Genomic DNA, 21,425 nt, shown 5'->3' with positions numbered 1-21,425 from the left:
GTCGCAAAATCTTGTGGCTGATCGTTTCAGCCGACGCTCCACAGATGGCGCAAGTTGTGTTGAGATCGCTCGTGGAGCGCGCTCACCACACCACACCCGAGTCCGCACTTGGTCCGCAGCACTCCGCAGCGGGCTTCCGCCAGCAAGCTACTGCCCAAGGAGTTGTCTAGTCGTTCCCGGCAGATGACCTTCTTGCTGGCCCTGTACAGGTCCAGGGTAGGCTTCACCTTAGCTCCTGCACGCCATTCCTCCGTCTCCGCCTTTCGCACAAGTAGTGCTCGAGTGGTTCGCGGCAGCAGCAGTGATAGATGGCTGCGGAACGCTAAAACGGCGATGCAGATTTGCTGACCGTCAGGTCCACCTCGTCCACACCCCCGCAAAGCTGGTATGGAGCAGCGTCTGGTGGGATAGGCTAGCTTTGAGCAGACGGAGAAGCTGCTCTTTATAGCACATCTTCGCTGCCGAAAGGCATGGCTAGAGGTTGAGTTGGACAAGCAACCATGGTGGATAGCTTCCGATACGTCAGCAGAAAGCTGCGTTTCTCATAGGTTCTGCCCTAGTCGAGCGCTGGGCGAGCGAAATGGGAGAGGGACTCCCTCCTACACCGGCTCAGACGCGTTATTCTTTTCTTCTTGTATTTGGAGTTTTATAAAGCGAATAACTCTTGTTTCTGCACGCTGATTTTTTGTAATTCTTTTTGAACTGACGTCGGCACGGTGCAAAGAACCTAGAGGTTGGCTGGAATTAGCGGCATGCCGAACGTCACTGTGCCCCTTTAAGGCACCAAACTGAGCTAATTTTCACGGTGGTGGTTCAATCTGGCACTGTGCGCCGTATGTGTTGACAAAAGTTGACGCATGAATGTATAGCCAATATTCGGTCATCTGCACTTCAACCCTGCTGTGCCTATCTTTCGTGTTGGCATCTGTAAACACAGTGCACGTGTGATGCAGTGACAGAGTTAAACTGGCGGGTTTCCGAGCTAGGCGGTGAGCTTCCAGTATTGCCCCAACGCAAGCATGGATTTCCAGCTGTCCACAAAGAAGAGCAAGAAAGCCATTATAGTGGCCTCGACACCCCCAGAAAATGAAGCGCACGCCTGAAGGACTCATTTTAAGGTCCAAAACAGAATGAGGTCACACATTTCATACATACCATTCGTGGGAAAGTTTAATTGGTGCTCCTCCTGCACTTATTCTGGATGCACCTTGTCCAAAATGTTCACAGTAGGTCACATGTGCCAAAGAGATGGAAATAAAAGTTCTGCGCAGCTATGTTGTCCAGAGTAATACAAAAGCACCGTAGACCAGCCGCAACCATCTGGTTGCGTCTTCTTAATTTCCCTTTAGTGTGCTTAAACCACATGAGGCTTTCCGGGTTCGTGGAAGGGCTCTTGTCACCATTGTCCGAACTTTCATTTCAGAATTGAGAGAAACCGAATCCACGAACAATATTCGTCGCTGCATCCTTTTCACGTATCTCGACTTGAGCAGCGCTACCCAGCGCATGTGCCCACCCTAAGTGCATGGCATCTGTTTGCTACTCATTTTCATGCAGCTATTGCATGTTACAGTTACAGACTTGATCTCTGAAGCATGTGGATTCTAACTGACAACATGAATGTCGCACGCAAGCCTTGCCATAACATGACGAAAGCACACTTTCGGAGCAGGATTGTCAGGAGTTTGTCTGCTACATGCACCATAAAAATGGCAGCCAGCGGCATGGTTGGGTGCCATGTGGTCACCAGTGCATACCACTCGAGAGGACAGCAGAGGTGGGCGGGTGATGGGCTGGTGGTTGGAGACGTGGGTGGCAAAATCACTGTTGCCCACCATGGGGAGAACCCTGGTACTGTGAGCAGCTGAAATGACAGTTGCACGAATTAACAGTACAGCCACTGAGGATGCATGAACAGGGAGCACTTCTTGCTTCATGTCGTCTGCTCTTATCCTTCAGTCGTCAAAGGAGGTTGGCATTGCCTGCAATGGTTTTGCAAAGTGTTTTGCAACTGCAGTCATCGTTAACCATGGATTTTCTCAAGAACCACATTAAAAGAAGCAGATGGCACTGAATTTTAAGATGGTGGTGACAGAATTTTCCCTCCAAAAGAAAAAGTGCAGTGCACATGGATTTCAAATTTTTTCTCTGGGAACATGAACTTTATTAGTCCAAAGACTTTTTTACTACTAGGTGTGGTAATCACTTTCAAAACCATAAAAAGACTTTGAGTCAGTTGCAAAAAAAAAAAGTACATTTTGCTTGAAGTCCGCCTTGGGGTTCTGCGCCACAGCTCCAGTATCTGCCAGTCCGCCATGCAGGTTGCCATCCTCCGAGCCATCAAGTGTATTGGTAATGACGCACACCATGAAGGATTGCACCACTGCTATGCATGATTGCATACTGTCATGAAAACACATTGCGGTGTCGTGACACCGCAATGATTGGAAGGGCATTGGATCTTTTGCATTCGCAACAAAATCCCTCTACTGTAGCTGACATTCGTGCCGCTTGCCAGTGGCTGATCTGCGCACCATGATCTGCTCCATTATTCGTGAGGAGCTGCACAGTGACGTTTCTTCAGCCCCTGTCTTTTCTCGTCCACCTGCTCCATCTACTGAGTTGCGGGACATCATCAAGGACGAAATTGCTTCCTTCACTCGTCCCGTGGCTCCAGAAGCACTAGCCACTGCCTACATCCCGACGTACGCTGAGCTTGCTGCGACCCCTGCTCCTTGTTCTCCTGTCCATCCCGCGCCTGTGCAACACAGCCTGCCACCCCGTCCGGTTTGTTTCTACTGTGGCATACGAGGCCATGTTGCACGTGTCTGTCACAGACTCCTGCGAAATGAGCGTGCAGGCTACGGGTGCCTGCAACGTGACGACGAGCACCAGTTTCCTCCTCGCCAGTCTTACTCAACAATGAGCTTCATCGCCCATCTTCCTCGTCGACTTTCCTTGACCGCTCTACAAACGAACGTCCATCGTGTCGCCGCTTTCCATCACCGTATTGCTGGACCTTGTTGCCCCTTCGCCCACCTTCTTCGACCTCTGCCCGCCGCACGGAAAACTGACTTGTGAAGTTTCCGGAGGTAAAACTGCACCGCCTACTGTCGCTACAATTCCTCCTCTGCCATCATCGAACATGTTGACTGTAGTCGTTGAAGGCCATATACTAGAAACTTGATACCAGCGCCGCAGTTTCCGTCATGCAGCTTGAATTGTGCTTACAACTACGAAAAGTCGCTGTGCTCTCATCCTATGTCCATCAGCTCAATCTCGGCTGGGATTTCCTCTGCAATGCATCAGCAGTCATTACGTGTTCCCCTCCTTCTCTTCAAGTCACTCATTACAACACTGCTCCGGAACACTACACTATTACTGAGAAAAAATGTCTCGCTGTTGTCTAGGCTGTTGAAAAATTTTATCCCTACTGACCACCACATCTTATGCTGGTTATCATCTGTGAAAAACTTGTCCGGTTGTCTCGGGCGCTGGATTCTCCGCCTTCAAGAGTACGACTTCACAGTAACTTACAAATCAGGTCAGCAGCATAAGGACGCAGACGCTCTCTCTCGCTGTCCTATTGCTTCGCCGTCACAATACCACTCCTTCCCATCATTGCCTGCGCCTTTGGATCCACAGCGTTCAAAGCCTACACTCATGACTGCCGCTTCCATTGCTCCCGCGTCGGAAATAGTCTGTGATCTTGCTCACTACCAGCGTGCTGACCCATACTGTCGACAGCTGTCATCATACTGTCGATCACCTTAGTGATGTTACTATACCTCCAAATGCCCGTCTCCGTCGTCAGCTCAAGAATTTCAAGTTATGAGATGGCACGCTATATTGGCACAACTACTGCCTGCTGGGCCATACCTGTGTTCCCGTAATTCCCCGTTCTCTGTGTCCTCAAATTGGCAAGCTTTTCATGACGGTCCCACTGCTGGCCATCTTTGCTACCGAACCTATCAGAAAACCTACTACCGCATCAAGAGCCGTTTCTACTGGTCTGGCCTCTCGACCTCTGTTCTGAAATATGTCGCGTCTTGTATCCCGTCCCAATGAAGCAAGTGGTCTACCTCACCTTCGGCCGGTCTCCTGCAACTTCTCCCGTGTCCTTTCACACCTTTCGAAGTGGTCAGCATCGACTTGTATGGACCCCGGTCCTTGACTCCAGTGGGCAACCGCTGGGTCATTACTGCAGTCTACTATCTCACCCGATACGCTGAAACCGCAGATCTTCCTTCCGGCTCCGCTTCTGAAATCGACAACTTTTTTCTCCACACCATACTTCGCCTTAGTGCACCTCATGTCCTCCTCAGCGATCGTGGCAAGTCGCAAAACTATGTCCGCTTACCACCCTCAGACTAACGGCCTCACAGAACGCTTTCTTCGCACCCTTTGCGATATGCTGTCCACCTACATCCGCCCGCATCACAATTGGAACTCTTTACTCCCCTTTGTCACCGCCGTTCAATGAACCACCACCTACTCTCCGTTTTTTTTCTTGTTTATGGCCGCCCTCCTACCTTCTCGCTCGAAGCATCTTTCTTCTCAGCTTACCCAGCTTCTGCTGCATCTTCTTATGAACAGTTTGTTTCTCGTCTCGCTCATTGCTGTGAGCTTGCCCGCCTTCAAAATGAAGCAACTCAAGCTTCAAGAAAAAGTAGCTATGATTCAACCCACTCATTGCCTCGTGTCTTTCTGCCCTGGTGACAAAGTGCTGATTTGCTTTGGACCACCACTCACATCCCCGGCATGTGTAAAAAGATTTTGAGCCACTTTATTGGCTCGTACACAATCCTTGAACAAACATTCCCAGTGAACTATCGAATCTCCTCTGCATCACCTGTTCTAACCGTAGTTGTCACGGCACCGAGGTAGTGCACGTGTCATGTATGAAGCACTTAACCCGCCGATCTTCATCTATAGTGCAGTCCATTTATAACGATATTGAGAAAACCGGAAAATCTGATCGTTATGACCGATTATTGTTATATGTAGACCAGCAAAAAAAAGAAAAGAAAAGCACACATCCACGTATTTCCTCTTGCATGTAGGCTTGCCTACTTACCAGTGATGAGTAAATCGGGTTGAACAATGCTAATCATCGTAAAGAGCAATAAACACTTTATTACAGGATACATCAATAGCCATAAAATAACTTAAGCATACTTAGAAAAAGCCAGAAATTCATGCTCGCTTGAGCAGCAGCTAAAGCTTGACAATCGCTGTGAAATCGCTCCCAGTACCGCGTTCGCTGGCGGCAGTCCTTGCGCGCATGCCATCCCCAGCCTTGATGATCATTAAAATGGTAGAGTGCGAATGCCTGTATTTTTTCACAAGGCTTCCAACCATGAAACCCTGCCAGAAATCCCGATGAATCTGGCGTTAATGTCTCGAGAGCTATCGCGCCGATACGTGCCGTCAATGTGGTTGGCGCCATCTTCTACGGACGTGATGGCGATGACGATATGGCCGCACTCTGCGTGACAACAGGCAGCGATTGTGATGATGATAGTGCTCATTTCCTAACCGTACACAATGCCGTCCGCACATTTCTCCACGACGGACCGTTTTTTCTGCATATGTCGAGCTTTCACATCATTCTTGAAGTCTCAGCCGGGCCACCGTTAGCAAGGGGAGCCGGAGTCATTGATGCTGTTCCATGGCCGAGAGCCCCGTTTATTGGCGAGACACAGTATATTGCCGCGTGCCTCTCTGAAAAGAGGACAAAGAGGATGAAACTGAGTGTAGCGCGTGGAACTGTTCCGATCACTGATCGGAACAGTTCCACGCGCTACCAGCCCCTGGGCTTCGTCTGTAGTGTTGGTGAAAAAAAAAAAGACAACACCTTGCGTTTTTGCGTCGATTATCGTAAGTTAAATCGGGTAACGAAACGGGACATATACCCGCTCCCACGTATCGACGACACATTGGACCGGTTACGCAATGCCAAATATTTCTCGTCGCTTGACCTCAAGAATGGCTACTGGCAGATAGAAGTGTACGAAAGGGACAAAGAGAAAACAGCGTTCGTCACCCCTGGCGGCCTTTATGAATTTAAAGTGCTTCCTTTCAGTCTCTGTTCTGCGCCAGCAACCTTGAATGATAAACACCGTTCTCTCTGGACTGAAGTGGCAAGCGTGCCTAGTGTATCTTGACGATGTCATTTTCGCGGCTAGTTTTGAGGAGCACCTCGACTGGCTGCGAATAGTACTACAGACGCTGCGTTCAGCCCAACTGACGATAAAACCACAGAAATGCCATTTCGGATTCCAGGAGCTCCGCTTTCTTGGCCATGTTATTAGTGCTGAGGGCGTGAAACCGGATCCCGACAAGACTGCTGCTGTGGAAAACTTCCCACGCCCAACCGACAAAAAGTCCGTTAGAAGGGTTTTGGGGCTTTGTGCCTATTACAGGCGTTTCGTCGAAAATTTTTCAGTGATTGCCGAGCCCCTTACGCTTTTTACCCGAGACAATGTTCCGTTTGCGTGGCAAGATGATCAGGAGGATGCCTTCAACAAGTTACGCCGACGCCTGCAGGCCGCCCCGATACTTGCCCATTTTGATGGAAAAGCTGCTACGGATATTCATACCGATGCCAGTAATTTTGGACTCGGTGCCATTCTTATTCAGTGGCAAAATGGCACTGAGAAAGTTATCGCTTACGCGAGTCACTCTCTTTCAAAAGCAGAGGCAAACTATTCAACCACGGAAAAGGAATGTCTCGCAGTAGTTTGGGCGATAACTAAGTTCCGACCCTATCTTTACGGCCGCCCTTTTAGGGCTGTGAGCGACCACCATTCGTTATGCTGGCTAGCCAACCTCAAAGACCCCTCTGGATGGCTTGCAAAGTGGAGCCTTCGTCTCCAAGAATACTACATTACGGTTGTATACAAGAGCGGCCGTAAGCACAGCGATGCCGATTGCTTGTCTCGTGCACTAGTTGATGCTGCCCCTCCCGACCGAGAAGACGATGACTTCCCGTTTTTTTGCTGGCGTCACGACCACCGACATGGCACAGCGTCAACGGGCTGACCCCGGTTTACGTCCGCTTATTGAGCATCTCGAAGGCCTTGATGTAGCTGTCCCACGTGCTTTCGCACGGGGTTTATCCTCCTACAGCATTCGCGATCGCGTCCTATATAAGAGAAACTTTCAGCACAACAAGGAAACCTTTCTTCTCGTTGTGCATCCGACCTCCGGCCAGAAACCTTGCACGCATGCCATGATGAGCCTTCGGCTGGTCATTTAGGAGTCACGCGAACATTAGCACGCATTCGGCAAAAGTACTATTGGCCTAAGTTGCTGCCTTCAGTCCAGCACTACGTGAGAACATGCAGAGATTGCCAGCGGCGAAAGACACCTCCGCTGAAGCCTGCAAAGCTTCTTCAGCCGATCCCTCCACCAACAGCGCCTTTCCAGCAAGTGGGCATGGATCTTCTGGGCCCTTTCCCAACGTCTGCATCAGGGAACAGATGGATAGTAGTGGCGACGGACTACTTAACGCGATATGCCGAGACACAGCCACTTTCCCGTGCAACTGCTGCTAAAGTAGCCCAATTTTTTCTCAAGGCCATCATACTGCACCACGGTGCCCCATCGGTTATTATTACTGACCGCGGTAGAGCCTTTACGGCCGAACTAATGCAGGCTCTCCTCAGTCTTACCCACACAAGTCATCGGAGGACTACTGCTTACCATCCGCAGACAAACGGACTGACTGAATGCCTCAATAGAACGCTTGCAGACATGATTTCCATGTACGTCGACATTGAGCGTCGCACGTGGGATGAAGTCCTTCTGTATGCAACTTTTGCATACAATACGGCTGAACAAGAGACGACGCGTCTTGCGCCATTCCAGCTAGTCTACGGTCATCTCGTCACCACAATGTTTGACGCTATGCTACCCATAAGTCATGGCGACGATGTCACCAACGCCTATGCAGACGTCGACATATTTCTACAGCCGGCCGAAGAAGCGCGCCAGCTCGCACGATGCCGTATTCAACATCAACATCATCGCGATGCCAGTCGGTACAACCTCCGACACCGAGACGCTCACTACCAACCTGGCGATCTTGTATGGGTGTGGACACCAGTGCGCCGTCGAGGACTCTCCAAGAAACTACTTCGCCGTTACTTTGGGCCATACGAGGTCATTCGGCGTCTTAGTAACGTGACTTACGGAGCTGTTGCTCGGGGCCAATGACCTTCAACACGTCGGTGCTCAAGTGCTGAAACTGTTCATGTAGTGTGGATGAAACCGTATTATGAGGGGCAGTGATTTGCGTGTGTGCAGCTTTGTGTTCCCTGCTTCTCCTATGTGCATAATTTGAGGACACTCCCGGCGTCGAGTCACCGCTTTCGAAGAGGGGGGGGGGGGTAATGCCGCGTGCCTCTCTGAAAAGAGGAACAGAGGACAAAGAGGACGAAACTGAGTGTAGCGCGTTGTTCCGATCAGTGATCGCTGCCTTGTACTCATTACAATATATAGAGTCAAGATGATGTCACACACACAAATCCAAAGACAAGTACAAGACAATCCACAGAACTGAAACAAGAACTAACTGAAACAAAAACAAGCACTGGAACACATATACCGTATACATGCGTGTAATGGGTGCACTTTTTTTTCCGAGATTGGGGTGAAAATCGGGGTGCGGCGATTACATGAGAAAAAAGACGGCGAAAAAAATTATTTGCGGTGGTACCTGCCTTTATTATTGTCAAAAAACTCCTCGTCCTCCTCGCTAAACTCGTCGGGATTTCAGGCTCGTCCAGTGTCCAAAACATCACTCCTCGTCGTCGTCTTCCTCCTCTGAACTCATCGGGACTTCAGGCTCGTCCTTGTCTCAGATGAGGTCATCCTCCGTACCGTCCAGCCTGTTTGATATCCCTGTCACCTTGAAACTTTTTTCCATAGTCTCGAACGAAACCGTGGCCCACGCTTCGAGTATCCAGTGGCAAACGAGAAGTGAGTCTTCAACTTCCGGAAACATGCTCTGCTTCCCTCGGAAAGCGCGCCTCTGAACATTTGTTTTCCTGAGGGCATCTTCTTGAGAGCACCATCGCCGTACACATTTTTCGTCAACGCCGAACTTTCGTCCAGTCATTCTTTTTCCTTCTTCTTTCGCGTAGTGAATCACTTTCAGCTTAAAGTGAGTGGTATAACTAACATATTTTCCCATCGAGGAAAAAGAAAATCTTCAGCTCACGAGCGCAGAACAAATCAGGGCAGCGATGCGTTCCGATTGCGAGATCGCATGTGATATGCTTCGGGCGATCGAGGAAATGGCTGTAAAACAGAGGAGCGAACAGACTTGGATTGGATTGGATTTGCTGGCCTCACCCTTTGTAACGGGCAGGCATCGCTGCGGCTAGGAGCGCCCCCTTTGTAACGGAAGTGGTGGCCGCTGGCCCCATGCTCGACTTTTTTTTTTCCTCAAATATTTTGTTCTTAATTCTTATTGGCAATTCTACTTCTAACCTTACGCTTCATTTTGGCTTTCACTTGATTTTTGGGCCCCACCTGGCGGCAGTAACCACAAAACGTTCCGTATTTCTTGCACCGCACAGTAGACGGCACTGCCCAACTTCCTGAAGCTCATGGTGCGGCTTTTACTCGGGAATTTTTTTTTTTTGTTTTTTTTTTTTCCCCAATTTTCTTTCTAAAGTTCGGGGTGCGGCCATTACACGCGTGTATATGGTAAATCGCAATACAACATACTCCCTTCCTTGGAGAAAAAAGATTGACTGATACATTGATTCGGAAAAGTACACTAACAGTAAAGATTCGCTTGACACAGAACATGTAAGAACATGAATTGTGGATTCTGGTCCGAAATGACCTCCTCGGGATAACCCTCATGCGCCAAAACTTCAAGAAGGAAATCAGTAATGACTGGTTGTGATTTGTGGGGTGAACTTTACCTCAGGCCACTTGGAATAGTAATCCATTAGTGTGATGGCATACCGACAGTTGGCAGGGGCTTTCTCGAAAGGACCAATTATGTCTATGGCCACTTTTTGCCATGGGCGCTGTGGATACGGGACTGGTTGCGAAGGAGCTACGGAAGTCTTCATGTTTTTGTCTGCCTCTATGCAGACAGGACAGTTCTTTACAGCATTTTAAATTTTCCTGTCCATCGCAGACCACCAAAACTTTTCCCTGAGACGTGCCTTAGTGCAGACAATCCCTTGATGGGATTCATGAGCTGTAGCAATCAGCTGATCAATCAATGAAATGGAGACTACAATCCGGTCAGCTCAATACAAGAGACCAGCAATAATAGAGGGTTCATCTCTTAAACGAAAAGAAAAAGACTGAAGTTTCGAAGGTAATTGGAAAGGACATACTGTTGCACTTTCTAAGACAAGCGTCTCCTGTGAGATCTGTCTTAAACTCCTAACCTGTGATACAAGCTGGCTGTAAGCGATTACTTCGTCTCTGTCATCTGACACTCTGTTAGGAACTAGCACTGGCAGTCGAAAAAAGTGCATCTGCCACCTGGTTGTTAGATCCCTTGTAGTGCCGAACATCAAAGTTATAGCGCAATAATCTATTGTACCATCTTGCAATTCGAAGCGGTCATCGATTGGTGCCCTGACTTGAAAGCAATGAAACTAACGCTTGATGGTCCGTTCGCAAAGTGAATGGACAACCCCATAAGTAGACATGCCACCGTTCACATGCCCAAAGACATGTGAGTGCTTCTCTCTAACCCACTGAATACTTTCGCTCTGTAGGAGACAAGGTCAGAGACACAAAGGTTACCATTTGGAGTCCGTGAGGACCCACTTGCTGGAGGACTGCTCCCAGTCTTACATCTGAAGCATCGTTAGTCACAACAGTAGACAAATAGGGATCAAAAATTTGCAAGACAGGTGCAGAGACCAAGAGAAATTTCACTTTGTTGAAACTTTCATGCACTTCATTTGACCAAATGAAAGGGCGATTCTTGCGTAGGAGAACTCTCATAGGCTCTACCACAGTAGCTAGAGATGGAATGAACTTTGCATAGTATTCTGTCAAACCCAGAACGGATTTTAGTTCTGTTGCATTTTGCAGTGTTGGAGTGTTTATCATAGCTTCCACTGCATTATGAATGGGAAAGATGCCTTGTGAAGTGACCTTATGACCAAGAAAAGTCAGTTCTTGAACTGAAAAAATGCACTTTTCATTCAGCTTCAAACCAGCCTTTTGGATGAAAGTCAACACTTTCCGAAGGTTGTTATCATGCTCTGCTTCTGATATGCCATAGACAGTGACGTCATCTATGTAAAACAACACTCCTGAACAGTCCTTCAAAATTTGTGCCATGATCTACTGAAACCAAAACAAACTCTTTTTGTATGTGTGATGAATGTTGTTAAACCATGACTATTAGGATTTCAGGAATCTGGTAGTATGCAGAAGTTAAGTCCTACTTAGAAAAGTGAGTAGCACCTACCAGTGCATGGAGAATTTCCTGTGTATTGCAGTGGGAACACATCAGGTACCACGGCCTTGTTGACTTCACGCAAGCCAATACACAAGCGGATGCTCCCATTTGGCTTCTGGATAACCATGATCGGTGAAATCCATTCTGAAGCATTCACTCTTTCAATAATGTCCTGCTTTTTTAACCGTTCGAGTTTCTCAGAGTCTTTGGAATGGATAGCAAGTGGTAATTGTCGTAGTTTGGAAACTACAGGTTGCACTTTCGGATGCACTTTCATTTCATGCTGGCTGCGGAGCAGACAAAAAAATCTGCGACTCTTAAGCCCGCGGACCCGTTTGCGGAGGAGAAAAATTTGTGACGCTTAAAACTAGTCGTCCCACTTCGTCTGAAAAGAGTGTTGGAAACTCTGTCACTAGTGTGGAGGAATTTTTTAAACGAAATTTGCCACCGTCTGAAAGCACTGCAAGGTCGTTCCCACAATAACTAAATTGAGAGCTCCAATAGCATCCAAGCCAATAAGTGTAGTACCCTCAAAGACAACATAAGAATAGGAACAGTTCTGTCATGATACTTGACTGGTGCACTGAAACATCCTAATAAGACTCTTGGAATAATCTATGAGTGTTGCATGAGGTGCTTATTAATGATGGAAATAGCAGACCCAGAATCAACTAGGAAAGACAAAGTGACCTCTGCTCCTTGCAAATGGACATGAATGCCAGACCTCCAGTCCTTGTCAAGAACGTAAACATTGCTGGCCAAATATTTTTCTGCACAAAGTTCTCCTTGAGACTCTGCGACCTCAAATCTGTTGGGCAGAGGCGCTGATTTTTTTTAGTTCTGATGCTTGACTATTGCTTGGCGATGAGCGGACAAGGGAATGAGCGAGCTCAAGCTCTGACCCTTGGTTGTGACCAGACTCGTCTGGCGTTTGGCTGTGTGACTGCGGTATCAGCTGTTGGAATTGCATTGCGGGATGCATTGCGGGAAAGCCTAACTTCGCTTGCTCTGTCACTTGGATCGTTTCTACCGGAAATTGTTCTATTTTTTCGCAGAAGACTCATTTCTTGCCTTGAGCTGGGCAATTAGGCGCTGCAGCACTGTGATAACTGGATCCGCACCTAAAACAGGATGGCTGCCTTGAACACTGGTTTTGCCGTTGGAAATGCCTGACGTTGGGGGGCCTCGTAGGCTGTTGCAGCCTTGGCGGTGTTGCATTATTTTGTGGAGGGTAACTCTGACGAGTGTGCCGCGGATTGTACTGCCTAAGCAGAGGTGGAAATGCTGCTCCAATTACTCCATTCTGTTCTGAATTGCTTTTCCTGCTCCAACCTGCTCCAATGTGCAATATTGCTCCAAAACTGCTCCAAACTGGCGGCCTCTGTGTTCTGCCATCAAGTTTAGCAGAACACGGGAGCAATGTCACTGCACCGGGGCCAAAGATATCACGCATCTTGCACTGGGCTTAGTACAAAAAAAAATTTTTCTAAGGGAGGGAAGCATGGAGCATAATAAATATTTGTTTGCAATCAAATTTAGTGAGCTACACGTGATTGGAGGAAATTAAAAGAAATGCACTGTGCAAGTGAGATAGCACCTCCTCCTAGCCTTTTGAATCACTGGTGGAGGAAGAAGCGAGAGCAACAAGTGAAGCCACAAACTACTGTGAGCCGCTGGGAAACTTGTCTGACTGCAAAAACTGCATGAGTTATTCTAATGGTTCTGCTTTGAAAACAAGACCTCATTCACCATCGAGCCTCTTCGTCAGTGACTAGCTTGTTAGGCCTATGGCAGACAAAATCATACTTGAAGCGTTATAGGTTGGCATGCCAAAGGTGTCAACCACTAGGAAGCTTCTCAAAAGGGTTGTGTAAGATGATAAAAATGAACCCCAGCATTACTCAAGCGAAGAATGATAGAACTATTGGCAGGAGACAAGGAATTAAAAAAAAAGCTGAAGTATGAAAAGGCTACCTTTCAGTGCCATCTATCTTTCCTGAAGGCACTACTGACCAGTGCTTAAAAATTTATCAGCACGGACATATGATCGAAAAGGATATGCATAAGATAGAGGTGCAAACGTCGTGCCCATTAATCTGAACTCTAAATAGTGGCACTGGTTGAGCGCATAGAAGTGGTAGGCTCGACATTTGAATCTATCAAGTGAAAACGGGCAAACAATTTAGGTCTGCGCCAGCAGGCGTTTCGTTTGCCGCTAGTCTATTCCTAATTGTTGCTAAGGTTAGCCTATGTTATAATATATCTTCACATGCATTTTTTTGTCAGTAATGAGTGTGAAGTTGGAAAGGCATTGAACTTGCATAAAAAGGAATCGGATTGGAGATTTTTATTTCAGGAAGAGAAAACCTTAGAAACTTGCTCCAGAACATAATTCAAATGCTCCAAAGTTCTTGTTTTTTTGCTCCAAAGCTGCTCCAAAATGGCTTTATTACTGCTCCCAAAGCTGCTCCAACATGCTTGAGCTTGCTTCCACCCCTGTGCCTATGTTGATATTGCCGCAATGTTATCTTACTGGCGCCGCCTTGTGGCAAGCTTGAGAGACTGGCACGCGCTCGTCGTCTTCGCTCTCGGTGCTCGCCCGCCAGTCAGTTCCATGCCTTATCTTGCCGGTGCTTTTACTTAGTTGTAAGTAAACCTGCTGAACCGGTTCCACTGGCTTCTGTGACAATATTCTGCAGCCTGTGGCGCAGGTTGTCGCTGAGAAAAGCTCGGCGCTTGTGACGGAAAATGAGGACGAAATTGCCTAGGTGCTGGCCTTTCTGATGAAACTGGATGATTTGACGTTGCGTGCCTTATGGGCTGGACAGGGGCCAAGATTTCTTTTTCCATCGCGAGTCACCTGTCCGTACTGCAACACGACGCTAGACGCTGCAGAGAAAGTAACTCTGGATCCTTCCAGCTAAAGTCTCTCTCTAACCCTTTGGAAAGAGACTCCTGTCACAAATCGATCCCTCAGCATGTCTTCGGGAGAAGCATAATACACAGCTGCAGCAAATCACACAGGGCAGCTATGTACTCCATGATAGACTCACCTGCTAACTGCTGCCTGTTTTGGAATCTTCTCGATTCCATCACTAGATTGGAGGGTGCACTGAATTCTTGTTGCAGTCAGACAACAGTTGTCTTGTTGATGTCTGGCGCGGCATCGGCTGTTTATGTCAATGAGTGAGCTACTGTCTCATTTTGAGATGCGGCGCGAGCGAAATGAATTCTCCATCCTTCATCTCCTAGGCTATACAGGAGGAGGCTTTTTTTTGTTCTCGGCAGTCTCTGCAGAGCCACCTGATAGACTCAAGTAAAGTTGAGAAGTTTGCTTCCACTCAATTAATGGAATTAGTGGACGATCCGGATGCTGGAGATATGGGTCCAGTGCACGGACGCCAGTGAAAGAAGTCGAAAAAGCCATTTTGACAGATATTGGAAGTTTTCAGTGATTAATTGTGGGAGGACAGAGAGCGCGCGGCAGTCGGGAAATACTTCTGAATGCCTCGGGCGGTATACGTATGCACTCTCTTGTACTGGGATCACGTTTTTCTTTTCTTTGTTTTCCTCGACAACGAGGCTTGACTAAGCTTGACGCAACATTCTTGAGCGAAGGAGACGAACGGTCCTATTTGCAGCTTACCCCAAAAATGCTCTTTGTTCAAATGCGACGTTTGAAAACTTCTGACAGCGAACTAAGAATGCGCACAAAGGCTGGCGTAGGGTAGCACATTCGGCCCAACACGAAAATTTCTTGCCTGCCTTCCCGAAAAGTCTTACTGAATTAAAATATGTATTAACTTACGGACTTTGAGTGGTGAATTCGGCCCGCCCTGGCGTCCCAACAGGTGGTGGCTCAGCAAGCAACCTCCTAGCTAGGCGACGACCTCGCTATGCGACGAAGTTCAAAACTAGAAGAAAATGTGCTGAATTCTCGAAATTTGTATCCATTCCGACTGGGCTTCCTTGTGCAGCTTGCATAGCAAAAAGCGGCAGGACTATTACTTCATAGGATGACGGATGTCATCAGATTATTCAAGGCCTATCCCGTCCTCGTCGCCAATGTAGTGTCGGCTGGGGTGGCCATTAGTAAGAAGAGCCCAAGTCACTGATGCTGTTCCATGGCCGAGAGCCCCGTTTATTGGCGGGACACGGTATATATAGAGTCAAGATGACGTCACACACACAAATCCAAAGACAAGTACAAGACAATCCACAGAACCAAAACAAGAACTGAAACAGAAACAAGCACTGAAACACACATAAATCATAATACAACAATTCTCTTCTTAGTATTTCATTTTTGTTAAATATACAAATTTTTGGGGTAAACATCTACCTGGGGCCAGATCCCGCGACGGTTCCGTTCGGGAACTGGTTCCTTTCGCCGCTCCTAATTGGTTGCTGCGTCACGTCCGGCGTGACCCCCAAAACTTCCGGAGGCGGCTCCACGTTTTTCGCCTACGTCACGGAGCGGCACTGGGCGGGGCCACCGCTCCGAAAGGAACCTTTTTGCCGGCCGGCGCAGGAACCGCGACGAGTTGGTCTGCTTCGAGATGGAACCGCTTGCGCTCGCTGTGGCGCCTCACGGCCGTAGTTGAGCGACGGCGCGCGCCGCGCAGCTGCTTGAGTACGGCCGTGGTATCCTTTTTTTGTGTGTGTGTTTTTTTGGGGGCAGCGCTTTGCGGGTTTAGTAAACTGACGCAGTAAAAAAAAAAAAAGAAAAACGAGACAACACCTTCTACATGTCTCGGGAGGTTTTGCGGCAACACTGGCTAAGGCTGCGTGCCGATCGCAAAGCGAAGTGGGGACGAAGGGGTATGCCGGGCTGCCGTCAGAAGCAAAGGTGCTCTACGCGCTTCGATCGCTACTTTGCGATCGGGAGCTCTCGGCCAACAGCAGTGCGACCATTTGAATCCGGCAGTCGTAGAGACAAATAATTCGCATCCGTAAGTGCGGGCTGAGTTTTCCCTCCTCCTACATCAGCGGAAGGGGAGCAGACGGTGGCTGACTGGGTCGAGTGCAGTCGGATTCCATGTGTCATTGGCTGCGTCCTACATTGACAGCTATTCACGGAAAGGTCGCGCATACTCACGACGCTTGAGTGGCCGATAAGGCTACGGACGCTGCCCCGCTACATAGGCAGGTGCGGATGCGCCGGCGCGGTGCCGGTATCAAGCAGCTCGTTCGTACTCGCAACGGCGGCAGCAACTCCTCTGTCAAAGAGCTAGCGTGATTCGGACTGCATACTATGGGCGTTGTAGACATCGTTATTAGGATATTTACCACTCTGTGCGAAAGGCAGAACTTACAAAAACTTCACAGCGAGCGAGAAAGCAGACGACGCCGCCGCGCGCGCAACACCATCTAGCAGCGAAGAAAGGTACTCATGAGCCAAGATAATTGCTTGGCAGTTGTTAACAGGATGCTTCTAAGAATATTTCAGTCTATTATTCACTAGTTTGCATTACTATGTAATTATTAGATTTATTTCGTGCTTAATACCACTTTGGTACAAGTATTTGGTACCAGAAAAAGCCACATGCTCGTGATGGACACGCCTACGATCTGGGGCCATCGCTGATTGGCCGCTGTCTTTCCCGTCTTCACCGTGAGGTGGCACCCGCTGCCTTGCTGACGTCAAATTGACGTCATCTTGAAAGAGAACGGTTCCCGAAAGGAACCTCCGCTGGATACGGCCCCTGGTGGCGATAAAGCTATCGTTGTATCTGATGTACCGCCGATAATTGATCATTATATCTGGTTCATTTTTACATTGAGCCAATGGAAAAACTGATAAATTTCGAGAATTTGATCATTATAAGCGATATATCATTATTTCTGGTATCGTTATAAGTGGACTGCACTGTATAACCTGTGACCAGGATGGTCGCTTTTGTTAGGGAGAGGAAGAGTGTAAGCACTGTAAGTGAATGTCATCTTCATCTGTACATATCCATCATCATCGGTCAGCTTGTCTGGAGAAGACAAACTGCTGTTGGTTGTTAGCTTCTGCGTCGGCTTGTCTGACAATAGAACGGTGAACTGGCTGGTGCTTCCTCCCATCTCACAATATTGAAGGGAGGGAAAAAAATGGAAAATTTGATTGTTATAATCGATTATCATTGTGTCTGATTAGCGAAAAAAAGGAAAAACAAACAAAAAGCACATACCTACATATTTTTCCATGCATGTAGGCTTGCCTACTTATCAGCAATGAGTAGATCAGATTGAACAAGCTAGTCATCGTAAAGAGCACTGAACACTTTATTACAGGATACATCAAGAGCCATAAATAACTTAGTCTACTTAAAAAGTTAGAAATTCATGCTCGCTTGCTTGCAGTAGCGCATACGCTGGCAGCTGCAGAAACCGATTAGCAACTGGATGAACGGCAGGACATCCCCAGCCTTGATGATCATTGAAATCATAGAGTGAAGATGCCCGCATTTTTTCGAGAGGCTTCCAGCCTTGAAACCCCACCAGAAATTCTAATGAATCTGCTGTTTCATCTCGAACTATCGCGCTGCCATTGTGGTTGGTGCCGTCTTCCACTGATAGTGATGGTGATGGTGATAGTGATATTGGCTGTACCCTTTTTAATGGGGAGACCTTGACGTCAGCCGCACGGTGAAACCAAAAAAAGAAAGGAAAGAATGCATAATTCTCGATGGCAATGATGATACGGCCGCACGTGACCTTTTGCGCAGCAACAGACAGTGATTGCGATAACGATAGCGTTCATTTCCTAACTGCATTGCATGCAATAATCCTCGCGGATTTCTCCACGCTGGTCCGTTCTAGCCGCATATGTCAAGTCACGTCATTTTCTTCTTAGTATTTTGTTTTGTATCAAGCATTCAAATTTTCGTGGCAAACATCTATCGGGTAGCGATAAAGCTATCTTTGCATCTGGCATACTGCTGCTAATTGATCGTTATATCTGGTTTATTTTACATAAGGGCAATGGGAAAACTGACAGATCCTAAGAATTTGATCTTTGTAAGTGAGATATCGTTTAAGTGGACTGCACTGTAACTTGACAAATAAAAATGGTATGGAGCACATTTGACTGGCATCCTCAGATCATTAATGGCTGTTTGCCACTATACCTCAAAAGGAAAGTGGGTAACAGGTGTATCACTCACCTATGGGGCAGAAGTATGAAGGCTAACAAAAGGGTTCAACTTAAGTAAAGGACAGTGCAGCGAGCTACGGGAAGGAAGATGATAGATGCGACATTAAGAGAAGGGATGTGAGCAGAGTGGGTCAGGCAGCAAACTGGGGTTAGTGACATTCTAGTCGAAATCAAGAAGAAGCACTGTAAAGGGCACATAATGCGAAGACAACATAACCAGTGGTCGTTGAGGGTAACAAATTGGATTGCAAAGGAAGGAAAGCGTAGCGGGGGCGGCAGAAAGTTAGGTGCATGGATGAGCTTTTGAAGTTTGCGGGGACCAGATGAATGCAGCTTGCATAAGACCGGGTTAATTGGATGGATATGGGATAGTTATTTGCCCTGCAGTGGGTGCTGTCAGGCTGATGATGATTAAAGCAAATTTTTCTTTAAAACAGTCTTTTCTCTGCTATAATGTAGGAATGCTTGCTACAAAACGCTGTTCCTGCTTCAAAACCAGGCATTTCTACTGCAGGTCGTTTTTTTACAAAAGCTGTTACAAGGGGCTTGTTGTCAGTTCCCCCACTGTAATTTGGCTTTTAAACATTTGGCATGGTATGGGATACGTCCTATGCATGCCAGTCTTTTTTTTTTCCCCACACAAGTCTAATTGTTTCAAAACTAAAGTTGATATTATTTTAAGGGTTTTCATACTGAAGCCTTTTATCTGCTGTGTTATTTAAAGGGTCAATCCTTTTTTCTTTCTGCAGTGATCCCAACATTGCCACTCCTGTGCCTTAGTCCACCACTTAATGAGCGTGACTACTTCTTCAACCTTGATGACACAGAAGGAATTTGTGACCTTTACGACATCCTACCTGTGTGACTGGCTTTCAAGATTGATTTGCTGTCGCTTTGATTTTTAGTAACTGACCAGATTTCATCAACATTCTTCTCATGAATAGCTTTCTCCTATCATTTGGACTGCCTGGAAATTTATTGGCGTAATCATAAGTAAGGTTACGTTTGGCTGTAAAGGCCCTTAGTCATTTTGCAGGTTGGGTTCAAGCTGTTGCAGAGTTGTGTGATATTTCCTTGTTTTTTTGCAACCACTGCAGTTGATTATTTTGTTTATATTGCATTGGGTAAAATGTTTTGAGTGTGTTAAAACTTGCCTCTAGCCAATGTCGCCATACTTGTGGGAATTCACTCACATGATAAAAAGGTTGTGGAAGGTAATAAAGTGCATTTATTGGCCATAATTAGTGTTATTTACAGGTATGAATTTTGGTTGACTAAAAGTGTTCTGCTCGGTTACCTTTTCATCATCACTAAAAGCATACTTTGCATCATGACAAAAATTATGCTGCAAATTGCTCTGGTATTCCACTTTAAGCTCCTTTAAGGTGCTTAGGTTACGACATTGGAGGAGAAACCTTGCCGGTGTAATGAGTGCTTTTGGCTGTTTTTTTGAAGGCTTTTTTGTGTTACCTGATGTACATTTTCATTATTTGTTGGCCCATACAATGGTCCCTCATGTTTTTCAAGGAGTAATATTTATTTTGTTAAACCATTGACTCATTAACGTAAAATGCAAAAAAAAATTCACGCACAAAATGTAGGTTTATTTCATGGAACGAGATGTGCAGAATGTGAAGTAATATGTTCAGAGCATTGCCTCCCTATAGTGTGTACATTTCTTTCCCATCTCTGCATGGACCAAAGAGATCACTTTCCAAAGAGTCTGTCAGAACCATATACTGTAATTGTTTTTTGTTAAACATGCATTATGTTAGCTTTTATTTTTTATTTTTTTCAGTTTGAAACACCTTATGCTGCGAAATGCTTTGGCCAGTTTTTAACTGAGGAAAAATACCCTCGAGTTTCAGACGTAATCTCGAGGGACCATGCGTATTGAACCTTGCCCCCTGACAGTACTTAAAAAAACACTTTGCTTTATGCCTATGCATTCGGTCTTACCGCTGTAGACATGCTTGGTCAAAACTTGCAGATTATCTCAAAGTATATACAGTGAATTTACTTGTTTCTGACGTTTTGGAATGATTGATATGTTCCTTTTGCTGTCTGTGTACAACCCTCGAGGCTTTCTTTCTGGTTAATTTATAATTTACATTAAGTTGCTTCACTTTCCACAGTTTCACATAATTGGCTGCATCACTAATGTAGCTCTAGTTTTATCAAGTAAATGGGTGTTAGTTAAAGGTGTTATGCCTGCCCGATTTCATAAATAAGCACTTGAATTTCTGTCACTCTGTACATTTTCATTTCATTTTAATTGGCAATAAAAAGTATTCAACAATAAATCAGCCTGGAACACCCATTTTATTCTTGGTATTGTTTGCTCTCTTGTCTCCTTACAAGCAGAAATATACAGGGAGAAAAAAGTTCAGCTTCACAGATTTCTTACAATTGGATGTGGAGAGGTGATTGAAATCTGTCTCTGCACATTAGTTATCTGGACAGTGGGGGACATAGGTTGTAACTGTGACCAACAGGTACCTAATTAACAAATATTTTAAAAGTGGTTGCCGTTAATATTTATATTTGTAACATGGAGGCTGTCACACTTATACGAAGTTCTTCTAGCACATGCATATTCCAAGATATTCATCCCTAATGTTTCCACTGATTTTACATAATTGCATGTGTAAAGCGGTGACAGCCTTCTGCCACCACTTTCTGTAGTATGGTGCAGCTGTTGCATCAAGCTTTTCTTTATTTTGATTAGCTTCACCATTTGCTCTACATCATTTTAACACCGATTGTCACCTCTTTGCATGCACAGTTGCGTACATCAAGCTGAAAGTTTGGAAGTGAATATCTTGGGACATT

General features: G+C 46.5%; 1 protein-coding gene across 3 annotated transcripts in view; it reads left to right on the top strand.

Annotated features, from left to right (window-relative positions):
• The window catches only part of LOC146205598 (uncharacterized), a 99,322-nt gene extending 78,426 nt beyond the window's left edge, over positions 1–20,896 (top strand). For all 3 annotated transcript variants that reach the window (XM_084590287.1, XM_084590286.1, XM_084590288.1), the window contains one exon: positions 19,343–20,896. In XM_084590287.1, the coding sequence (XP_084446413.1) occupies positions 19,343–19,458 (116 nt within the window). In that variant the 3' untranslated portion in view covers positions 19,459–20,896. The remainder of the gene's footprint in view (positions 1–19,342) is intronic.
• The last annotated feature ends 529 nt before the right edge of the window (positions 20,897–21,425 follow it).

The sequence above is a fragment of the Amblyomma maculatum genome, chromosome 1 (assembly GCF_055883805.1).
Source record: "Amblyomma maculatum isolate TAMU_Amacu chromosome 1, ASM5588380v1, whole genome shotgun sequence".
NCBI lineage: Eukaryota > Metazoa > Arthropoda > Arachnida > Ixodida > Ixodidae > Amblyomma > Amblyomma maculatum.
This window is presented reverse-complemented; position numbering and strand designations above follow the sequence as displayed.